The sequence below is a fragment of the Sorex fumeus genome, unplaced genomic scaffold (genome assembly GCF_029834395.1).
Source record: "Sorex fumeus unplaced genomic scaffold, SorFum_2.1 ptg000241l, whole genome shotgun sequence".
Classification (NCBI taxonomy): Eukaryota; Metazoa; Chordata; class Mammalia; order Eulipotyphla; family Soricidae; genus Sorex; species Sorex fumeus.
This window is the reverse complement of record NW_026606298.1, coordinates 1204320-1223864: the sequence shown is the minus strand read 5'-3', so window position 1 is coordinate 1223864 and position 19545 is coordinate 1204320. Positions and strand designations below refer to the sequence as shown.

The 19545-nt window shown below is 47.1% G+C and overlaps 1 protein-coding gene across 1 annotated transcript in view; it reads right to left on the bottom strand.

Moving 5' to 3' along the window:
• Positions 1–7952, bottom strand: part of GCLC (glutamate-cysteine ligase catalytic subunit) — a 49113-nt gene extending 41161 nt beyond the window's left edge. Inside the window, exon 1 of the mRNA XM_056108978.1 lies at positions 7471–7952. Coding sequence (XP_055964953.1) covers positions 7471–7620 — 150 coding nt within the window. The 5' untranslated portion in view covers positions 7621–7952. The remainder of the gene's footprint in view (positions 1–7470) is intronic.
• Positions 7953–19545: the final 11593 nt, after the last annotated feature.

The window sequence follows — 19545 nt, the reverse complement described above, 5'->3', positions numbered from 1 at the left end:
ACAAAGGGAAATGAGCCCTGAAACAAACTCCCGAGGACACAGTTAAAAAGCTACAGAAGTATATACTTCAAGACCTACCGGATTAAAATGGAATCAAAAATAAAAAATAATCTTACAAATGAGGAAATTTAAGCTCTGCATCTAAACTCAGAGCGCCATTCTGGGAAGACTCAAGGCTTTGGACTGGCATTTTCACTGATGTCCATGTATAAAATGTCATAAGTAAATGACACTAAGTGATGAACAGCACAGATGAAGGCAAAGAAAACCCTGACTTAAAAATTGGCTAAATCTTGGTTGCGAGAGATAACTTCCAAAGATGAAGGAAGTCAGCCTTTGAGCAAAGTTTCGAGATGAGGCGAGTGGGAACAGTTCCCCTTTTGATCAAGATGGAACAAGAGAATACTCATGAAGTCTGATCTCAATATGATACAAAAAATTAGTTCTAGACTGAGTTTTCTGTGAATCTGCCTAATGCTAAAAGACTTGAGAGGCTCAAACAATCTCCAAAAAATCAAATCTGAGAACAAAAGTTAAGGGTACTTACAGACATTAGAACAATTATTAGAACTGCATTTCTTATTTTTAAAAAGTAAATAAGATGACAGACAAGATAGATTTTGTTTCAATATAAGAGCATTGCCTCTCGGAGAGCCCAGCAAGCTACAGAGAGAGCATCTCGCCCGCACAGCAAAGCCTGACAAGCTCAGCTACCCGTGATGCATTCGATACGCCAAACACAGTGACAACAAATTTCACGATGGAGAGGTTACTGGGCCCACTAGAGCAAATCGATGATCAACGGGAGGGCAGTGCCAGTGATAATATCATTGATCATAAAAGGAAATAAGAGAAATAAAGCATCGAGCAAAACCAAAAATATGACAAGTTTGACAAAAGATGTAAATCAAAGCTGGAGAGCTAACATTACTTAACTTTACAATATTTAATAAAGCTATAGCAATGAAAAGACGAGGTACTGATGTAAAAATATACTGCAATCTACTGGTCAGACAAAGGTGCAAAGGCCAAGTTCACTTCTGGCAGTCCAGAAATGATGTCTTTTCAACAAATGGTGCGGGACAATACACAACAAACAAAACCCTGGCAGCTGTAACTGGCATCACATATAAAAACGAATTCAAAATGCATCATTAACCTAAAGATGAAACATAATACGATAAAACTTCTAAATGAAAATATGGACGAAAACTTCTACGACCTTAAAATACACCTTAAGACACCACACTAAAAATAACATGACCCTTAAGTGACAAACTAACAAAACTGATGACCAAAATGGAACAGTTTCTACCCCAGAAGACACAATTACAGAGAATTAAAAAAAAAAAAAAAAAGCTAGAGAGGGTCGGAGAAATAGTACAGCAGGTAGGGTGCTTGCTTGCCTTGCATGTGGCAGACCTGGGTTGGATCCCCAGCACCCATATAGTCCCCTGAGCACTGCCAGGAGTAACTTCTGAGTGCAGAGCCAGGATTCCATCCTGAGCATTGCTGGGTATGGTCGCAAAACTAAAAACAAAATAAATACTCAAAAAGCCAGAGAGGGGCTGGAGCGATAGCACAGCGGGTAGGGGCCTTGCATGTGGCAGACCCAGGTTCGATTCCCAGAATCCCATACGGTCCCCCGAGCACTGCCAGGAGAGATTTCTGAGTGCATGAACCAGGAGTAACTCCTGTGCATCGCTGGGCGTGACCCAAAGAAGCAGGGTGGAATCCCAAAACAAGGAGAGCCTGGCCTGACAGTGGGGACCATGCTGAACTGGTATGGGTGCTCCAACAATTCCTCCTCCATCCAAAAACAGAGACTACCACCTGCAAAAATTGTGGCAGGCTTCGGGCGGGTGTTCTCTACACAGTCACCCCGCATGGATGAGACTCTGGGCTTGTTCCCCGAGGGTCATCCTGCGGGTCAATCATGGTCCACTCACTGTTGGGAATCTATCCCCCAACCCACAGCACCTCTCAAACTACAAGGCAACTAAGGCCTCTTTTGGCAACGATCCCTTTCTGTAGCCTTTAGATCCCCAGCCAGATCAAAAGTTGGCACCAGAACAAGATCTAAAAGAGGTCCGGATCAGAACCAAATCTCTGCATGAAGCACTAGATGGGACTTGAGTTCCTTGATTAAAAGTACTGCCAACCAGCATTTCAGAATTCAATCTCAGGTAACTTCTGCTCCAGTTTTTATTGGGCCAGACTTAATCCAGAAAAGCCACTCATTCGGTATGTAACTGAAATGCTACAAATTATAACCTCGTAGTACTAGGTGATAAATCACAAAACTGAGGAAACTCCTAAACTGACAACTTACTCATCGAAGCAACCTGACAGGGAGCGTGGCTGAAGGTTGCTTGGCCCAGATGCAACAACCATAGAAAGAAAGAAGTTCTTTAAAGCAACTTCTCCAGGCTGCAGAGAGTTCAGGGAGAGTCAGGGTAGGGCATTTACCTTGCACACAACCCACCTAGGCTTGATCCCTGGCGCCTGAGTATCATCAGGTGTGGTCCCCAAACCAAAGTAAGTAAAGAATTTTTCCCAAAAGTTACCCGTAGTGCTTTGTTTCTTACTCACGTGAATGCCTCATTCCTCTAGCACCATGGCTATTTAAAAGCTATGCTGAATATTTGGGCTGGAGCGATGGCACAGCGGTAGGGTGTTTGCCTTGCACGCAGCCAGCCCAGCCGAGCTGAGCCAGGTTCGATTCCTCCGCCCCTCTCGGAGAGCCCGGCAAGCTCCCCAGAGTATCTCGCCCGCATGGCAAAGCCTGGCAAGCTCCCCGTGACGTACTCGATATGCCAAACACAGTACCAACAAATCTCACAATGGAGACGTTACTGGGCCCGCTCGAGCAAATCGATGAACAACGGGAGGGCAGGGCTACAGTGCAGGGCTACTGAATGTTACATTTTAAGCTATCATTTATGCCTCAATCTTAAAAAAAAAAAAGTACTCAAGGCCCTTATAAAAACCATTTCACTAACATTATTTCATCTTCAAAGCTCCACAGTAGAGCAGTATTGCTCTCACTGTGTAGATGACAAAGCTGAACTTAAAAATTAAACAGTTTGCCTCAAGTCACAGAGAATCTTCAATTAGATCTGAATGACTATGTGACTGTTCACAGTAAATGTACGCTCAGAACAATGTTATTTTGGTGACAGGATCTTACACTTATTCATTAGTAAGCTATGCGTTTTAAATAGTCCCTTATGCATTTTTATTTTTGGTGTTTGTTTTCTTTTTTTTCTTCTGGGGGGGTGAGGGTGCATCTTTTAATGTTTTGTTTTGTTTTTTTCTTTTTGGGTTACACCTGGTGATGCACAGGGGCTACTCCTGGCTCTGCACTCAGGAGTTATATCCTGGCGGTGCTCAGGGGACCATATGGGATGCTGGGAATCGAACCTGGGTTGACCGCAATAGCACAGCGGTAGGGCATTTGCCTTGCACGCAGCCAGCCCGGTCGAGCCAGGTTCGATTCCTCCACCCCTCTCAGAGAGCCCGGCAAGCTACTGAGAGCATCTCACCCGCACGGCAGAGCCTGGCAAGCTCCCCGTGACGTATTCGATATGCCAAACACAGTAACAACAAAGTCTCCAATGGAGACGTTACTGGGCCCGCTCGAGCAAATCGATGATCAACGGGAGGGCCTTTACTTTACTTTACTTCGGGGGGGGGGGGGGTCGGAGGAGGTGACAACCAGTGGGGTTGAGAGATTGCTCCTGGTAGCTGGTTCCCAGGTTCATTGGAACCTGGGACTCTGGCCTTGGACACTGGGACTCCAGCCCTTTGAACTAACCATCTTTGGACTTCTTAAGTACACTTCACACTCAACAGCCAATAAACCAGCTAATCATTCTCCAAATTTCCTCTGTTTTCTGCATAGGAATACACTGATAAATACTAAAAGAGATTCTATTTCCTCTCAAGGACTTTTTTTCCCCCTCCCTTACTAATTAGCAGAGGTTTTGGCCTTAAGAGTCACAATACCAGGTTGAAAAAAAATTAGCAAAAAAAATCTGTTTGTCTGCAAGTGGTATTTTCTACCGTGCTGCATACCAAACTGTTGTTGTATACACTTTAAATTCTGTAATAGGAGAGTCGATGAAAACTCACGTACGCAAATACAAACCCTCATCCAACATGTTTAAGAAATGAAGTCAGACCGATTTTTTTAGTCCAAAGTCTGGGCCACCAAGTACCTGAAAAGGCTGGCAGATGGTTAAAAGATTAACCGCAAAAAATACCAGAGGAAGAGCTCTCTCTTTTGCAGCAAGCATTTCTCAGACTTGCCTATTCAATGTGCACACTTCAAGGTATAAACAAAACCTGACCATGAGAGCATGTGAGCTGTGAATGACCCTTACTTGGCCGCATCTCTCGTACCCTGGGCAGGTAACTGAGCATAATAGCCAATAAACTTTTCCTCACACTCCTCCTGCCTCAGGAATCATCCTGGGACGATTGTCCTGGCTCCTAAGAATTATAACTGATTTCCCTCAACACAGAATCGTTAGTGGTAATTGAGAGCAGGATTCACACAGGAACAGCAAGATAAACATCTGTAAGCTAATTCAGGAACCCGCCAATTTATAGGTTACTCTGGGGCTCCCCAAAGCAGCCTACTCACAACTTCTACATCACAACCCAATTTTCGTGGTGATTATGGTAGCCAAAAGGTTATCTGAAGGTGACCGTCAAAGATGTACACTGAACATGTACACTGAAAGATCACATACAAATTGTAATTCAAACTGTAAGAGCTCTAAGGGATCGATCGAAGAAAGTCCAATCCTTCTATTTTCCAAAACAAACTGAGGCTCATGATCATTTATGGAGAGGACAGATTTGGCAGGCCTTAGAATATAGTACTATGGACCACCAGATGCACATTGGAAAGTTTCTGTCTCATGTCAGAGAAAAACAGTGTAGCAATGAGGGATGATCATTTCTACAGTGTCACACTTTTCCTTCCAACTGTATCTCCAACTGTATCTCCACACTCAGTTGTTTTGTTTTGTTTTAAGACTCCCCTTTTATCCTTTCCCTTTGTAAATCCAAATCCATGGCCCTGTGAGTAGTTACCGAAACTTCCCACAAGGAGGAGTATTCTGGTATCACACCAACACAGTGCAACATATCACACACAAAAACACTTTCTGACTGCCAAAGCCATCCATCTCCAGACCCACATTACTCACCACGCCCTTCTCTTCTGTTATCTGCCTGCTCTCTGTTACTTCCCAAGACTTCCTGAATGCAAACAAGCTTGCGAGCTACCTGAGCTGTTTACTAAAAGAGACCACTAAGGATATGAAAGTGGGTTCCTGTTTTGTGCAAGGACAAAACGGCACCTATCACTTTCCTGACAAAATCACTTATAACTGAAATGCTAACACTGGGGGACTTTCTCTCCCTACTCCGGCACATTTTCTAAAGCTCATCTCAAAAACAACTTCCAGGACAGATCCGAGAGCTGGGTAGCTTTCAACCTCCTTCAACTTGAAGGGAACCCAGGTAGGTGTCATTTACCTATGACCCCCAACACCCATCGCCTCACACAACTTTCTATAAAAATCTCACATGATTTTACTATGTATGATAAATGGGTATTTGCCCATTTTGTCTTTAATCCTGCAGAGGATAAAATTCTCGGAGAACAGATCATAGAATACACGCATCTATAAAACCTCAGAAACAAGTTCAGGCTTCTGAAAGCAGTGGATGTTGCATAAAACTTTCTAACACAACCAAGTGATTACTTCGATATGGTGCCAGAGAGAGAAATAAAGGCATCAGCCAGGGGGTTGCGTGTGAAGATGCCTCCTTCTAAAATGTCACATCTCTGTCCCCAAAAGGCAGAAAGATCCTACCCAGCAAGGGTGAGAGAACCAAGTTGGAGCAAAACCAATGTTTCACAGAGCTGTTATTTTAGAAAGAGAGACTTTTTTTTTTTTTTTTTTTGGCCACAATCTTCACACTTTCCCCTTCTGTGTCAGGCTCTTTCCAATCAGATTCTCAAAACTCGCAGGCAGGGAAACTTTCTGTTGAAAATTCTACACACTACCCTAAGACACGACTGAGGCAAAATCAGAGAAAGAATGAAACGAGGAGGGTTTGACAAGTTTTTTCCCAAGTTAATGTAACTTTTCCACTCTGTGATTTCTTTTAAACTTCCCCTCCCCTTTCCAAAAGACCCTGTTTTGTCAACAGAGAGGGGAAAAGGCAAAGGAAGATCCGGAAGGGAAAATAAGCCTAGGAGACAAATCACAAAATTCACACAAACGCACACATCATACAAAATAAAACGCTCATCAAGAAGAAAATCCGACTTTGGACTAAAACGGCACCTATCACTTTCCTGACAAAATCACTTATAACTGAAATGTGAATTACCAGTCATGGTCCTTTCTTCATCTTAAAACAGTACAACCCCTTCAAGCTATCGGAGGCAGAATCACCTTCCCATCGGAGAAACAGAAAAAACTTTTTTTTTTGCAAAGGAGAAAGGTCCTACATTACTTGCTGCAGACGCTTCAAACTTAGGTCCAGTATCTTACCCTGACCATCCCCGAAGACGCTACACCTGGGGAAAGCCCTGGACGGTAAAAGGCCAAGACTATTTATTTATTTATTTTCCCCCCACCTAGCTGAACTGTGCAACAACAAAAAAAAAACACCGGGCAGGGAGGACACACAAGGGTGTCTGGCAGCTGCCCTTTCTATCTACCTAGCAGGAAACTGTGTTTTTTCAGATCGTTCCAGCAAACAATGGTCCAGCACCGAGTCCAGGAACACTTCATTCACCTCCGGGCAGAACAACAAGTCTGGGTGAAGCACCCGGCCTGTCAAGTTCCAGTGGTGGCTGGATCGAGGCCACGAGCCGGCACCCCCAAGTCCAGAACCGAAGGTACCAAGTGTTCCCATTAGTGAGGGAAGCAGGGGCCGCACGCAACTGCACTGGTCCGGCGGCACGCCAGGTTCTGGGTTCGGTTCCCCGCACGCACACCCCTCTCCCCCCATTTTTTTCTTTTTTTCCCCCCCTCCCCCGCCCCAAGCAGGACTGGGCAGGTCCGTCCCGCCCTGGGAAAAGGGGTCTCGCTACATTGTGGCAAGAGGCTCGGCAGACACGCTACACTGTGGCAAGAGGCTCGGCAGACACGCTACACTGTGGCAAGAGGGTCCGCTGACAAGCTACATTGTGGCAAGAGGGTCTGCAGACACCACACTCCGCCGCCGCGAACCCCTGGGGTTGGGGGACACTTTTTCGTGCCCGCTCCAGCCCCGGGATGAATGAGATGAATGAGATGGATGGATGGATGGATGGATGGATGGATGGATGGAAGGAAGGAAGGAAGGAACTGCACGGTCCGGGGAATCGCGCGTGGCCCGCGCGGGGCGTGGGGCGCCGGGCGGGCACCCCGGGGTGGGGGTGGGGGACGGCGGGCTCACCTCGTCGCCCCACTTGAGCACGTCCCGGTGCCGGTCCTTGACGGCGTGGTAGATGTGCAGGAACTGCAGGATGCCGTGGCGTCGCACGTGGTCGGCGTGGCGCCGGGTCTCCTCCCAGCTCAGCGGCGAGCCCTGGGACAGCAGCCCCATGGCCCCGCTCCGGCTCCTCCCGCTGCTCCTCCTCCTCCTCCTCCTCCTCCTGCTGCTGCTGCTGCTGCTCCGCGGGGCTGCGGCGGGCGCGACCCCCGGGCGCAGGCGGCGGCGGCGGCGGAGGGAGGGTCGCGCCGCTCCCCCTCCGCGACTCCGGCCCCCGGCCCCGACGCGGACAGGCGAGGACCGGAGGGCGGACAGCGACGGGGCCCCCCCTCGCTCCGGCTCCGGCTCCGGGTCCGAGGCGGCGACCCCGCTGCGCCCCGCCGGCGTCGCGCTCCGGCTTCTTCCTACTTGTGACCCAAACCTGCGCCGCCGCCGCCGCCGCCGCCGCGCATGCCCAGTCGCTCCGGCCGCCGACGCGCCGCTCCGGCCCGCGGTCCGCCGCTCCGCGTTTTATAGACTACGGGCTGGGGGCGGGGCGAGCAGGGAAAGGAGGCGGTGCCTGGGAGGGGGCGTGGCAGACCGCTCCGAACGGCCCCCGAGTGGGCGGGGCGGAGGCGTGCGCGGGCGGGGATTGGGCGGGGCGCGAAGGGGCGGAGCCTAGGAGGGGAGGGGCTTCGTCGGGGGCGGGGCTAGGGCGGCGCTGGGACGGGGCGGGGCCGGGGGGAGCGAGTTAGGTCCTCCTCGATTTTTAGGCAAACTCCGTTTCCAGAAATCCTGTGTTTTTTGGTTTGTTTTTTTTGGGGGGAGCTTTCTCTTTTTCTTTTCCTCGTGACCCGTTTGTGAGCCACATCCAGCACCCGCTTCGCTTCAGGGCTTACACCTGGGAATCACACCTGGCACACCTGGGCGGACCACCTGGGGTGCCAGGGATGGAACGCGCGAGGGCCGCCTGCAAGGCAAGTTAAGTGCCCTGCCCGCTGGATGATCTCGCCAGCCCCCAGAAATCTGTTTTTTTTTCTTCTTGCAAAGAGACAGTGAATTCCGGGCAGCAAGTCGATTCTTTGGATTCGGGAAGGACCCGCCAAACTAATTATTCACGTGGGAAGGGGGCCTTGACCTTGTAATACAGAGAGGGTGGGGTAAGAGAAAAGATTAACTTGGGGAGCCAGACGACCCTTATGTCCGATGCTGTCTCTTCGTCATTGTTTATTTCCACGGGTGCATAGAATGAGACTAGTTCCATCTCATATGGATATTTCAGGGCTAGGCACAATATAGGTTGTGTGTACACCATACACACACACATATATATTCACTTAATCACTTAATCACTTAATCCCCGTTATTCATCGATTTACTGGAGCGGGTGCCAGTAACGTCTCCATTCATCCCGGTTGCATGCTAGCGTAGCCCAGTGGCATCTGTTCGTTCTAGGAACATGCAGAGCCTCAAACCGATCATTCAGGATCTTGACAAAGAAGTCTGACCATCTTGTAGGTGGGCATCCACGCGGTCTTTTGACATCCCGTGGAATCCAATCAGTAATGGCTCTAGTCCAGCGGTTGTCTGTAAACCTCATTACGTGTCCAGCCCATCTGATTTTATATATATATGTGTATATATATATATATATATATATATTATACAGAGCCTGGCAAGCTACACGTGATGTATTCAATATGCCAAACACAGTAACAACAAAGTCTCCAATGGAGATGTTACTGGGCCCGCTCGAGCTAATCGATGAACAACGGGAGGACCGTGATATGACCATGATATATATATAATGCTAGAAAGGGTACTCTTACTCTGCCCGCTTGCTCCCCTGAGAAAGCTAACAAAGTTAGCATTTCCTAAGGACTCAGCTGCTGAGCATGGGTATAATAGGAATTTCTTTTCCCATCTCCTTCACACCAGATATGCTCATCTCAGAATTTTGGGGACGTGGAGACCCAAGATCTGACCATTGATTTCCAAAAGTGGTGGGGGGCTATGCACAAGAGTGTGAGAATAGGAGGGAAGATGTTAGAATTCGGGATCTACTTCAATTCTCAGTACACAAGGAGAATAACAACTTAGTCTCATACTAATTTGTCCAGAGCTGATTCATGACCCCAGCTACTGCCTCTTTTTTGTACCGCTGCTCTCCAGGTTTTGGAGGTTGGTTTGTTTGCGAAAACAAAAGCCTTGCCTTTACCCTGGCCTCTATCCTGGTTTTTTTTTTTTTTTCTGTTTTCCTGCTTGGAAATTTCTGCTTGATTTTTCTTTTTTTTCTTTCCTGCTTTGAGTCCAGTTACACCTCTTTGTATTTTTGTTGATCTGGTACATGCCTCTATTTCTACATTAGATAGAATCATATTTTTTAAAAATATCCACATTAGGGGCTGGAGAGATGATAGCACAGCAGGTAGGGCGTTTGCCTTGCACGCGGCCGATCCAGGTTCAATTCCCAGCATCCCATATGGTCCCCTGAGCACCGCCAGGGGTAACTCCTGAGTGCAGAGCCAGGAGGAACCCCTGTGCATCGCCAGGTGTGACCCCCCCCAAAAAAAAAATCCACATTAGTGATTTCCTCTGGAATAAAAAAAGTTATGCCTTTTATTCTAGAAAGTGCTTCATATAAATGTTAGCTTCCTGTGAATGACAAGTTGAAAACAGGTGAAAGGAGAAACAGTGCTGATGATTTGTTTCATGCAAACAATGCATCTAGAGCATTATTTTGCTATTCCTCTATCTTAATCTCATGTTTCCATCACTTGTTCACAAAATTGTCCACAGCAGTCATCAACCCCATATGGCTACTGAGCATCTGCAGCAAGGCCAATCCGAGAAACTAAATTTATCTTAGTTCATTAAATATGTACTCAAAATTTTATATTCCATTTCAGTTGCTGGGGGAAAAATGAATTCAAAACAGGTTCCAAACGTGTTATTTTTTTTTCAGTTGTTGACTTTATGTAATCTGCATACAGATGAGCTATCGACAATGAAAATTTAAGTAGCCTCAGGGACACGCTGTGTATAATGTACACTCGCAACTCAAAGACAACCAAAAAAATGAAAACAGCTGAATTTTATGTTGGTTACATGTTTATATACTCGTTAATTGGAATGTGCTAAGACACAAAATGCTAAAATGCATGTTTCTTTTTAGTTTTTTTTTAATTTGTTTTTTGGGTCACACCCGGAGATGCACAGGGGTTACTCCTGGCTCTGCACTCAGGAATTACTCCTGGTGGTGCTCAGGGGACCATATGGGATGCTGGGAATTGAACCCTGGTCGGCCACGTGCAAGGTAAACGCCCTACGGGCTGTGCTATCGCTCCTGCCCCTCTTTTTAGATTTTTTTAAATGACTACTAGAAACTAATGGAAAATCGAATATTTCACGTATGGTTCTCATTACACTAATTGAAGCTGTATAGAACTTTATCCACGCTGTAGTGAAGCACATACTTTTCTCCTGCCTGTGTTGCATTTCCTCATCAGGAAAGCTGATCTTTCTTGGAAAAGGTTGGTTTTAATAAGGAAAAAGGGATATAGAACCGTAAGAGACTTGGTTCTACCCTACGCAAAGCTCAGCACAATACTAAATGAGGAAGAGTTACTTACACCTATCATTTGAGTCACTTAGCTTTAGACTCTGGTTACAACCACAAGGGCTTATAACAATTGTGCACAATTCTCCCCCCCCCCCCCCAGAACCTCAGACCTGCACCCTGTAAAAAAGGCCCCAGGCTGACCATAAACCCAATGCAGTTGTTAGGGCCGGAATGGTAGTACAGTGGGTAGGGCTTTTACCTTGCACCAGATGACCACCCGTATCCCATACCGTCCCCCCAGCATTGCCAGGGGTGAGTACCTCAGTGCACAGCCAAGAGTAACCCGAGCTTCGCCGGGTGTGGCCCCAAAAGCCAAATGCAGCTTGTTAGCTATTAGCCCTACCTGGCAGTTGAGCCCAATGTCAATGCTAACCTCCACAAAGTACCTTTACCAAGGCTATGGGATTGAGAGCAGCTGGGGAAGGACGCACCATGGGGCGAGGCTCCCACAACAGTCATCTCCCACAACAGCCCTCTCCCAGTGATTTGCATTTTTTTAAAAAATTAATTAACTTATTTTTGCTTTTTGGGTCACACCCGGCGATGCACAGGGGTTACTCCTAGCTCATGCACTCAGGAATTACTCCTTTTTTGTTGTTTTGTTTTATTTTGTTTTTGTTTTTGCTTTAGTGGTTTGCATTTTGCCTCTTTCATTTCCTCCTGCGGATGGCACCTAGCTCTGGGCTTTGCACTCCGTGGGCGGGCTCTTAGAGTGGACAGCTCCCGACAAAGATCAGCTGGGACTCTGGCTTTGTAAGGACCGAGGGAATCCTCGGTCCTGCCCAGGGGGGTGGGGAAATCGGCTCTTCCTGTGGTCCAGCTCCAAGGAGGACACAAGGGCTTATTATTATTATTATTTTTATTATTATTTTGCCTTAACCTGCATTAAAAGGCAAGCCTGGTCCGAGCCCAGCCGGCCGAGGCTCAGCGCCCGCCCCGCCCACGCCCCGCGCTCGCCCCGCCCACGCCCCGCGCTCGCCCCGCCCACGCCCCGCCCACGCCCCGCCCACGGGGCTGCCCGGAAAACCCGGACCTGGGAGCGCGACGGTTGGGGGCCGGCGCGCGGCGCCGAGCTGCGCATGCTCCGAGCGGGCGGGCCGGGGGCGCTTGCACGCCGCGCCGTTGTTGGGGTGCCGCCCCGCCCCCCTCGCGCGGGCGCCTCCCCGTGACTCAGCACTTTGCGCTGGCCGGGGCGGGAGGTCAGGCCGGGGGGTGGCCGCCGGGGCAGAGTCCGGGCTCCCCGCCCGCCCCCGCCCGCCCCGCCGCTCCCGAGCGGGGCCTGCACGGGCCGTTGCAGGCGCGCTTGGCCGGACCCGGCCTCGCAGCACCCCCGGGGGACCAGCACCTTCCCTGGCGGTCGCGCCGCTTCCTCCCAAGTCCTCGGCTCCCCCGGGCCGTGCCCGGGGAGAGATCAGATGATCTCTGGCAGCCCCAGGACGGTGTGCGCAGGGGGTGTCCAAAAGGAGAACGCGGACGCAAGCACCTGCTTGCAGGACTTGGTGGCCCGAGCATCCTCCAACGCCCCCCCCCCACCCAGCAGACCCAGAGGGTGGTCCCAGCGGCTTCCTCTTTGGGATGCACTTGCTTTGCACCGAGCTCTTGCATCCGCAGGGTTGGTTGATGCCCCCCGTTGAGATCCGGGAGAGTTGCAAATGAGAAGTGCTCCGCGCCTGGGCACGTTTCTGCACCTCGCTTGCAAGGTGAAACTGCAGGGCATCCTTGATCACTGGACTCTCTTGGGTCTTGCTCCTGAAGCATGAAGGCAGGGAGGGAGGGAAACCCCACCCCCACCCCCATCCCACCCCAGTCCTGCCCTGGTGAATTCCTGCCAAGTGTCAAGACCAGCTACTGCTAAAAATCTACCTTGTGGACCTAGGGACCAAGGCTTGATTAAGATCTTCGTCTGGCACCAAGTACAGGCCCAGAGAAGGCTGGACAGAGCCCCCCACCCCACTGCCGGAGAGAAACTCAGAAGCTCCACGTGGAACAAAGGCCAGGAAGGAAATATCAGAGATCATCAGTTATTATTCCCAACGGGTTTGGAAACCACCTCTAGCAGCGGCAGGTTCTATCCTAGGTAGAAAGCCACGTATGGGGGCGGGCTTTTATAGGGAAAACTGTTTCACAAGGGGAGCACGTGCCCATGTGCTCAAGCACCTGTGTCATCCGCATTGTCTCTCTTGAGATGTGTGCTTTCATACTTTCATGTCTGATGCTGGGCTGTGGACTGGGACGTCACTCTGGAGAAGTCCATGTTCTCTCCTGAGCACATTCTCTCTCTCTCTCTCTCTCTCTCTCTCTCTCTCTCTGTCTCTCTGTCTCTGTCTCTGTCTCTGTCTCTCTCTCTCTCTCTCTCTCTCTCTCTCTCTCTCTCTCTCTCTCTCTCTCCCTTCCCCTTCCTCAAAATTCCAAATAAAGCCTGTTTTAACTTCACTGCTCATCTCTTCCTGGAATTCTTTTCAATTCTTGTACAGGCAAAGGGAGAACCCAAAATTTCAATTCTTGTACAGGCAAGGTGAGAACCCGAGAACCCAAAAGGCCTGGGTAAGGTCTCAGACTGACTTTCCTGCAAGGAGCAAGGCTCACAGCCGACTCTTATCAGTTCTAGCTGTTCCTCTGGTGGAGGAGGTGGCAAGAAAGAAAACATCAGGTTCCCTTCTAGAATATGCCACCTCTCTCCTCCCTGCTTCACATAAGTCATCCGGGACCCCACTGGCATCACTACCACTGCCACTAACAGACCTCTTCCTTCCTGTTTGAATCTCTAGAAACAAAGTTTCTATTTCTTCATTTTATTGTCCACAATACAGTGTGCAAAAGATGTGGGAAGGAAAAAAATTTTTTTCCCTTACAATTGATTATACCTAGAATTTGATCTGGTCTTATTGATCTGGCCCTGTTTGGTTCTATTAGAATCTTAGAGAACCAAAATGCCAACAGCAACCTAAAGACAGTTCTTCATCCTAGCCCCAAAGAGCGACCTGCTGGATCAATCCAAAGTTGTGCTATTACTGGAGATCCCATCCTTACCTGCCTGCCTGCCTACAAGCAGGGAGGAAATAAGGCCTTTCCTTCCACTGGGAGTAAACATTTGTCTTTGTTGAAATGTTTCTTTGACAAGAGATTAGTTTCAGGGTAGGGGCCCTAAAGGCAGAATGGGGGTGAGTTACTTTTGAAGATTTTGGAGACAGATAAACATCTTCCTTAAAGCCTTCTCCCAGAGAAGAACTGATTGAGAATGCAAAGTTTAAATGACTTCATTATACCCTTGGAGTAACCTCTTTCCTAACTGACCTTCCTTCCCTTGTCTCCAAAGTCTGTTAGCTATCTAATGATGTCATCTAAGACCATATGGTAAGTTTTGCTGGTTCAGGAGGAGGTATATATTTTAATATATTTCTATAAATGTCTCTTTACTTTTTTTTTAATCAATGTGTTGCATGCTTGTTTGTAAATTCAGCCTCTGAATAACAAATAGGAGAATGGGATTACCTTGGCACCCTGATAGTTTCAATGAACATGAAGAGGCAAGGGCAAGAGCAAATGACCAGAGTTTATTAAGGAATCACTTGTATCATCTGTCATTCCGTTGCTCATCGATTTGCTCGAGTGGGCTCCAGACGTTACTGGTGCCCGCTTGTTAGGGAAATTGGAATTTGGAAATCTATATCCTAGCAAGTTGCAAGTAAGTTTCTTGAGGCTAGGTGTGGCTTGTATTTATGGGCAAGAAAGTCGTGGAGGCGAAAGTTCAATCAAAGTCCAAGCAGTAAATTAATTGGCATGAGGGTTAAAGAGAGATTTTTGGCTGGTGTTTGTCAGCAGATAAGTTGTTTCTTCGAAGAATCAGGTATTTAGAGGAAATCAGTCCCCATGTTTTTGCCTTTTCTTCTGAGGACATGCATGAACCTTCATTCTATACCTTTCAGTTCCACTTGACTAAAAAAAAATTTTTGTTGGTTTTGGACACACCAGCTGTGCTCAGGACTTACTCCTGGCTCTGTGCTCAAAGATGACTCCTGGTGGACTCCAGGGACCATAAGGGGTGCAGGGGATGTAACCCAGTCAGTCATATGTAATAAAAGTGTGCTGCCCACTATACCATCTCTCTGACCCCTCCAATTCATTGTAGATGGAAATTATTTGGTTTTATTTGTTTGAGAGTCATACCCAGTCATGCTCAGGGATTATGCCTGGCTCTGCACTCAGGAATCATTCCTGGCTGTGCTTGGGGATTTATATGGGATGACAGGATCTGAACCCGGGTATTAAGCCTGGGTTGCCAGTATGCAATGCAAGTGCTTTATCCACTATACTATTGTGCTGGCCCCAATTCTTTAACAGTAGAGAAAATACAAATCACTTACTGTGTAATATTTCAATACAAGCCACTTAGGTGTGTCATTGTCATTTTAAGTTAAGGAAACTTTAAGTTGGCTCATAAAGTCCATTTTGGGTTCATGTAGATTTTTTTTAAAAAAAATATAAATGTGGGATTTTCATAGAGTGATAAAAATTCTACTTAGGTAAATGAAGGATTTTATTAAAATAGGAGAATTTGAGTGTGTAAAACAAATTGGATAGAAGTCCCAGGGATTGAGTTTATTTATGGGTGTGAGAATAAGAATGCCTTTAGAAGCAAGTTTTCTTAGGAACATAACTTGATAGGATTCAGAGCTTGATAAAGTGTCTGAGTCAGAGAGATAGCTAACACGCATGGACATGATGCTTGCTTAAGGCCTTGAGTTCAGTTCCTAGCACAGCCTGGCTCAATCTCCCATCACTGTAAATGTGAGCCTAGTGACCCCCAGTAGTGTTAGCCAACCTGTTCAGCATCTGAGTCACTGTCACTGTTACTGTCCTCCCGTTGTTCATCGATTAGCTCGAGCGGGCCCAGTAACGTCTCCATTGGAGACTTTGTTGTTACTGTGTTTGGCATATCAAATATGTCATGGGGAGCTTGCCAGGCTCTCCGAGAGGGGCGGAGGAATCGAACTCGGGTCGGCCATGTTGGCTGCATGCAAGGCAAATGCCCTACCGCTGTGCTATCTCTCCAGCCCCAGCATCTGAGTAACAGCTGGGATGACTATCACTTCCTCAATCACTGCTGGTGAGGTCCCTATGAATTAAATAGAATCATTTTCTTCCGGTGACATATCAGGAAAGAAGACAGGAATGCCCAAATTCATGTGTTGGGACAGAAAGGTGATGCCAATATCCAACAGACTCACTCTTTCCCACTGAAACCCAGCCCAAGAAACACGACTTTCTATTATGAACATTTTAAAATAGCACAACAATAGAGAGGTAACTGTGTAATATGTCTATTACCCATCCTTAATATCACCACATCATCTAACCTTGAGTTGAATAATCATCACTCCCTTACCATTGGTTTAAAGCAAATCTCAATGAAGTATGATCTCAGGTTGCTGGCACTCAATGAGAGTTGAAGAAAGAAAAAAGAACTCACAAGATGATTTGAGCAAATGGCATGAAGGGTTGTGACCCAGCAGGAAGAGGGAATGGGAAACAGGCTAATCCCTTACTGGAAATCAAACAGCTTCATTCCAAAACTGAGAAGATTGGTCTTATCCAGTTGTTTTTATTCCAGCATCTGTGACTATTGTTCTAAGTCATGAGACCTTGCATTTCGAAACGAAACTAGCGAAAGTCTATGCTTGTCACGGATAATCATGATTGCAAAAGCAGGTCCACTGTGAAAAGGGGAGGAAGGTCTCTAAGGCATGAATCTATAAATCAATACTAATCTTTAAATCAGTACTAATCCCGGGCCAGGGAGACATGCATTGGTTTCGGAACTGGGCTTGAATCTACTACTACATAATCCCCAGAATGCATAGGGAGCAACTCCTGAGCCAGGAGAATCAGGAGTTGATCTCAGGTTGCTGGCACTAAATACACTTGAATATGCCTCCCACCTTACAGAAGAATCCTAATCTGGGCTGGAGGGATAGCACAGTGGGTAGGGAATTTGCCTTGCACGCTGCTGACCTGAATTTGGATTTGATTCCCAGCATCCCATATGGTTCCCAAAGCACCACCAGGAGTAATTCCTGAGTGCAGAGCCAGGAGTAACCCCTGAGCATCACTAGGTGTGACCCAAAAAGAAAAAAAAAAGAATTCCAATCTATCCCTTTGCTCCTTAGTTCACATGACTGTATGTAGATAACATCAAATAATTTAACTTTGGCACACAGTTGACCAGCATTTGTGGTTAATGAGGTGTGAGAAAGTGCTAGCCATAATTACTACTATGTGGAAACACAAGTATACAGGACATTGAGCAATTCTGTTCTTAAAAACAAACACACACAAAAAGGAATAACAGTTGTTGTTCTTTTTGATTTTGTTTTGGGTCACACCCAGCAATGCACAGGAGTTAGTCCTGGTTCATACACTCAGGAATCCCTCCTGGCTGCGCTCGGGAGACCATATGGGATGCTGGGAATCAAACACAGGTCGGCTGTGTACAAGGCAAATACCCTACCTGCTGTGCTATCACTCCAGCCCCGACAGTTGTTGTTCTTGAAGGTTTTCCTATACATAATACTTGCTGCCACGAAATTTAGTTCTATTTTAGAACTTAGGCTACAGTGTAGAGGTACTTTTATGGTGAGAAAGTACTCCTCTAAGAACAACTGACTTTGCAATGCACACAACAGACCTGTACAAGGAATTATCTCCCTCAAAATGTTAACAGTAGCACTGTAGCACTGTCCTCCCGTTGTTCATCAATTCGCTCGAGCGGGCACCAGCAATGTCTCCATTGTGAGACTTGTTGTTACTGTTTTTGGCATATCCAATACGTCTTGGGGAGCTTGCCAGGCTTTGCTGTGCGGGCGAGATGCTCTCAGTAGCTTGTCCAGCTCTCTGAGAGGGGTGGAAGAATCAAATCCGGGTCGGCCGCGTGCAAGGCAAACGCCCTACCCTCTGTGCTATCGCTCCAGCAGTAGTTAACAGGAACATGAGTGAAATTCCTAGCCTAGGTATTAGGACTAACTCTGGCCATTCCATGGCTGCCCTTCGTGAAATATTGCAAAGATTCCTAAATCTATTAAAATGATTAGTTGAGAAGAACTGACTATACACGACGGTTAGTATTTTAGTTGCAGCTATTGTGACCACAGATAGATAGAATCATCTCTATACCACTAGTCTCTAGTGTATTAATGGAGTTTATACGTGGCATTCAAGGGCAGGATTCCATCCAGGGAGTTTATAACAAGAGGGCTTAAGGCCTTTATCCTCTTTCTTGCTTCCTCATCATCACTTACTGATCCAGCCCTGTTTTACTCTCCATTGTCTTATTTCCTGTCCCTGAAATTAGTTACATATTGGTACTAATATTATATTAAACTGAGAGCTCTGATTCCCATTGTCTTCTGTGAGTTCAAATAAAAGGCACGGGTGCACATGTGGAACGAGAGCATTTAGTGACTGAGAGCCACCTCCTCAGACTGGACAACAGTGACAGACACACGGACGGGCAAATGACCAGGGGTATGGGAAATGGAGAAACAGGAACTGGGCTCCAGGCTGGTTGGTAGTCAGTTTATTTCTCTGTCCTCCCCAACATAGTCTGATCTCTCCCCTCACAGCACGATGGTAGTCATGATTTTGGTCATAGTCCCAGTCATCATAGTTCCATCATCCTAGTCTCCTCATAGATCTCAAAGTTCTCTACCTCGTTACATTTTCTTCCTCATCTCGTCCTAGTCTCATAGTCCTCTACTTGCAGTCATCATCATCACCTAGTCCTGCTTCTAGTCCCTTCTAACCCCTTACTATAGTTATATGGAAGTCATAAAGGGTGGGGTACACATAGGTGAGGTTGAACATTTGTCATAACAATGAACAGAGGTAAAGCCACTCCTTCAGGGGAAGTTCTAGGAGATTAACTCAAGGACAAAATCTCATCTGAGGGTTCAGCACTCCAGATTACTAGGAAATCCATTCAAGGGCAGGATTCCATCCAGGGTGTACTGCTTTATCCTTTCCTCAGCTAGTAACCCATTTAAACAATCATAGTGAATTTACTTCTTATGATATTCCTAGTCATTTTGTATGGACACAGTAAGAGATATACTAAACTTAAAGGTTGGCTCTTCCTGGGGACATCTCACTATATATTCCAAACCATAGTCCTCAGGCCAGGTTAGTCTTTCCTAACTTCAGCAGGGTCCTTTCTCAATTACTTCTTTTTGGGTCATGACAGAGTTTGTTCCATGACCGTGCTTTTAATTTATCATACATATGGCACTTAGCATGTCTCCTTTTGATGCCAGGGTAGTTTACAGCCTGCCCTGGATCCATCTAGTCCCTTCGTCAGGACCCTGCTTTTGGAGTGCTAGGAACTAAGGGCAACTGAGTCATAAGTCAAGTAAATATGAATGCCCAGGAGTAAATATTATTTTGGA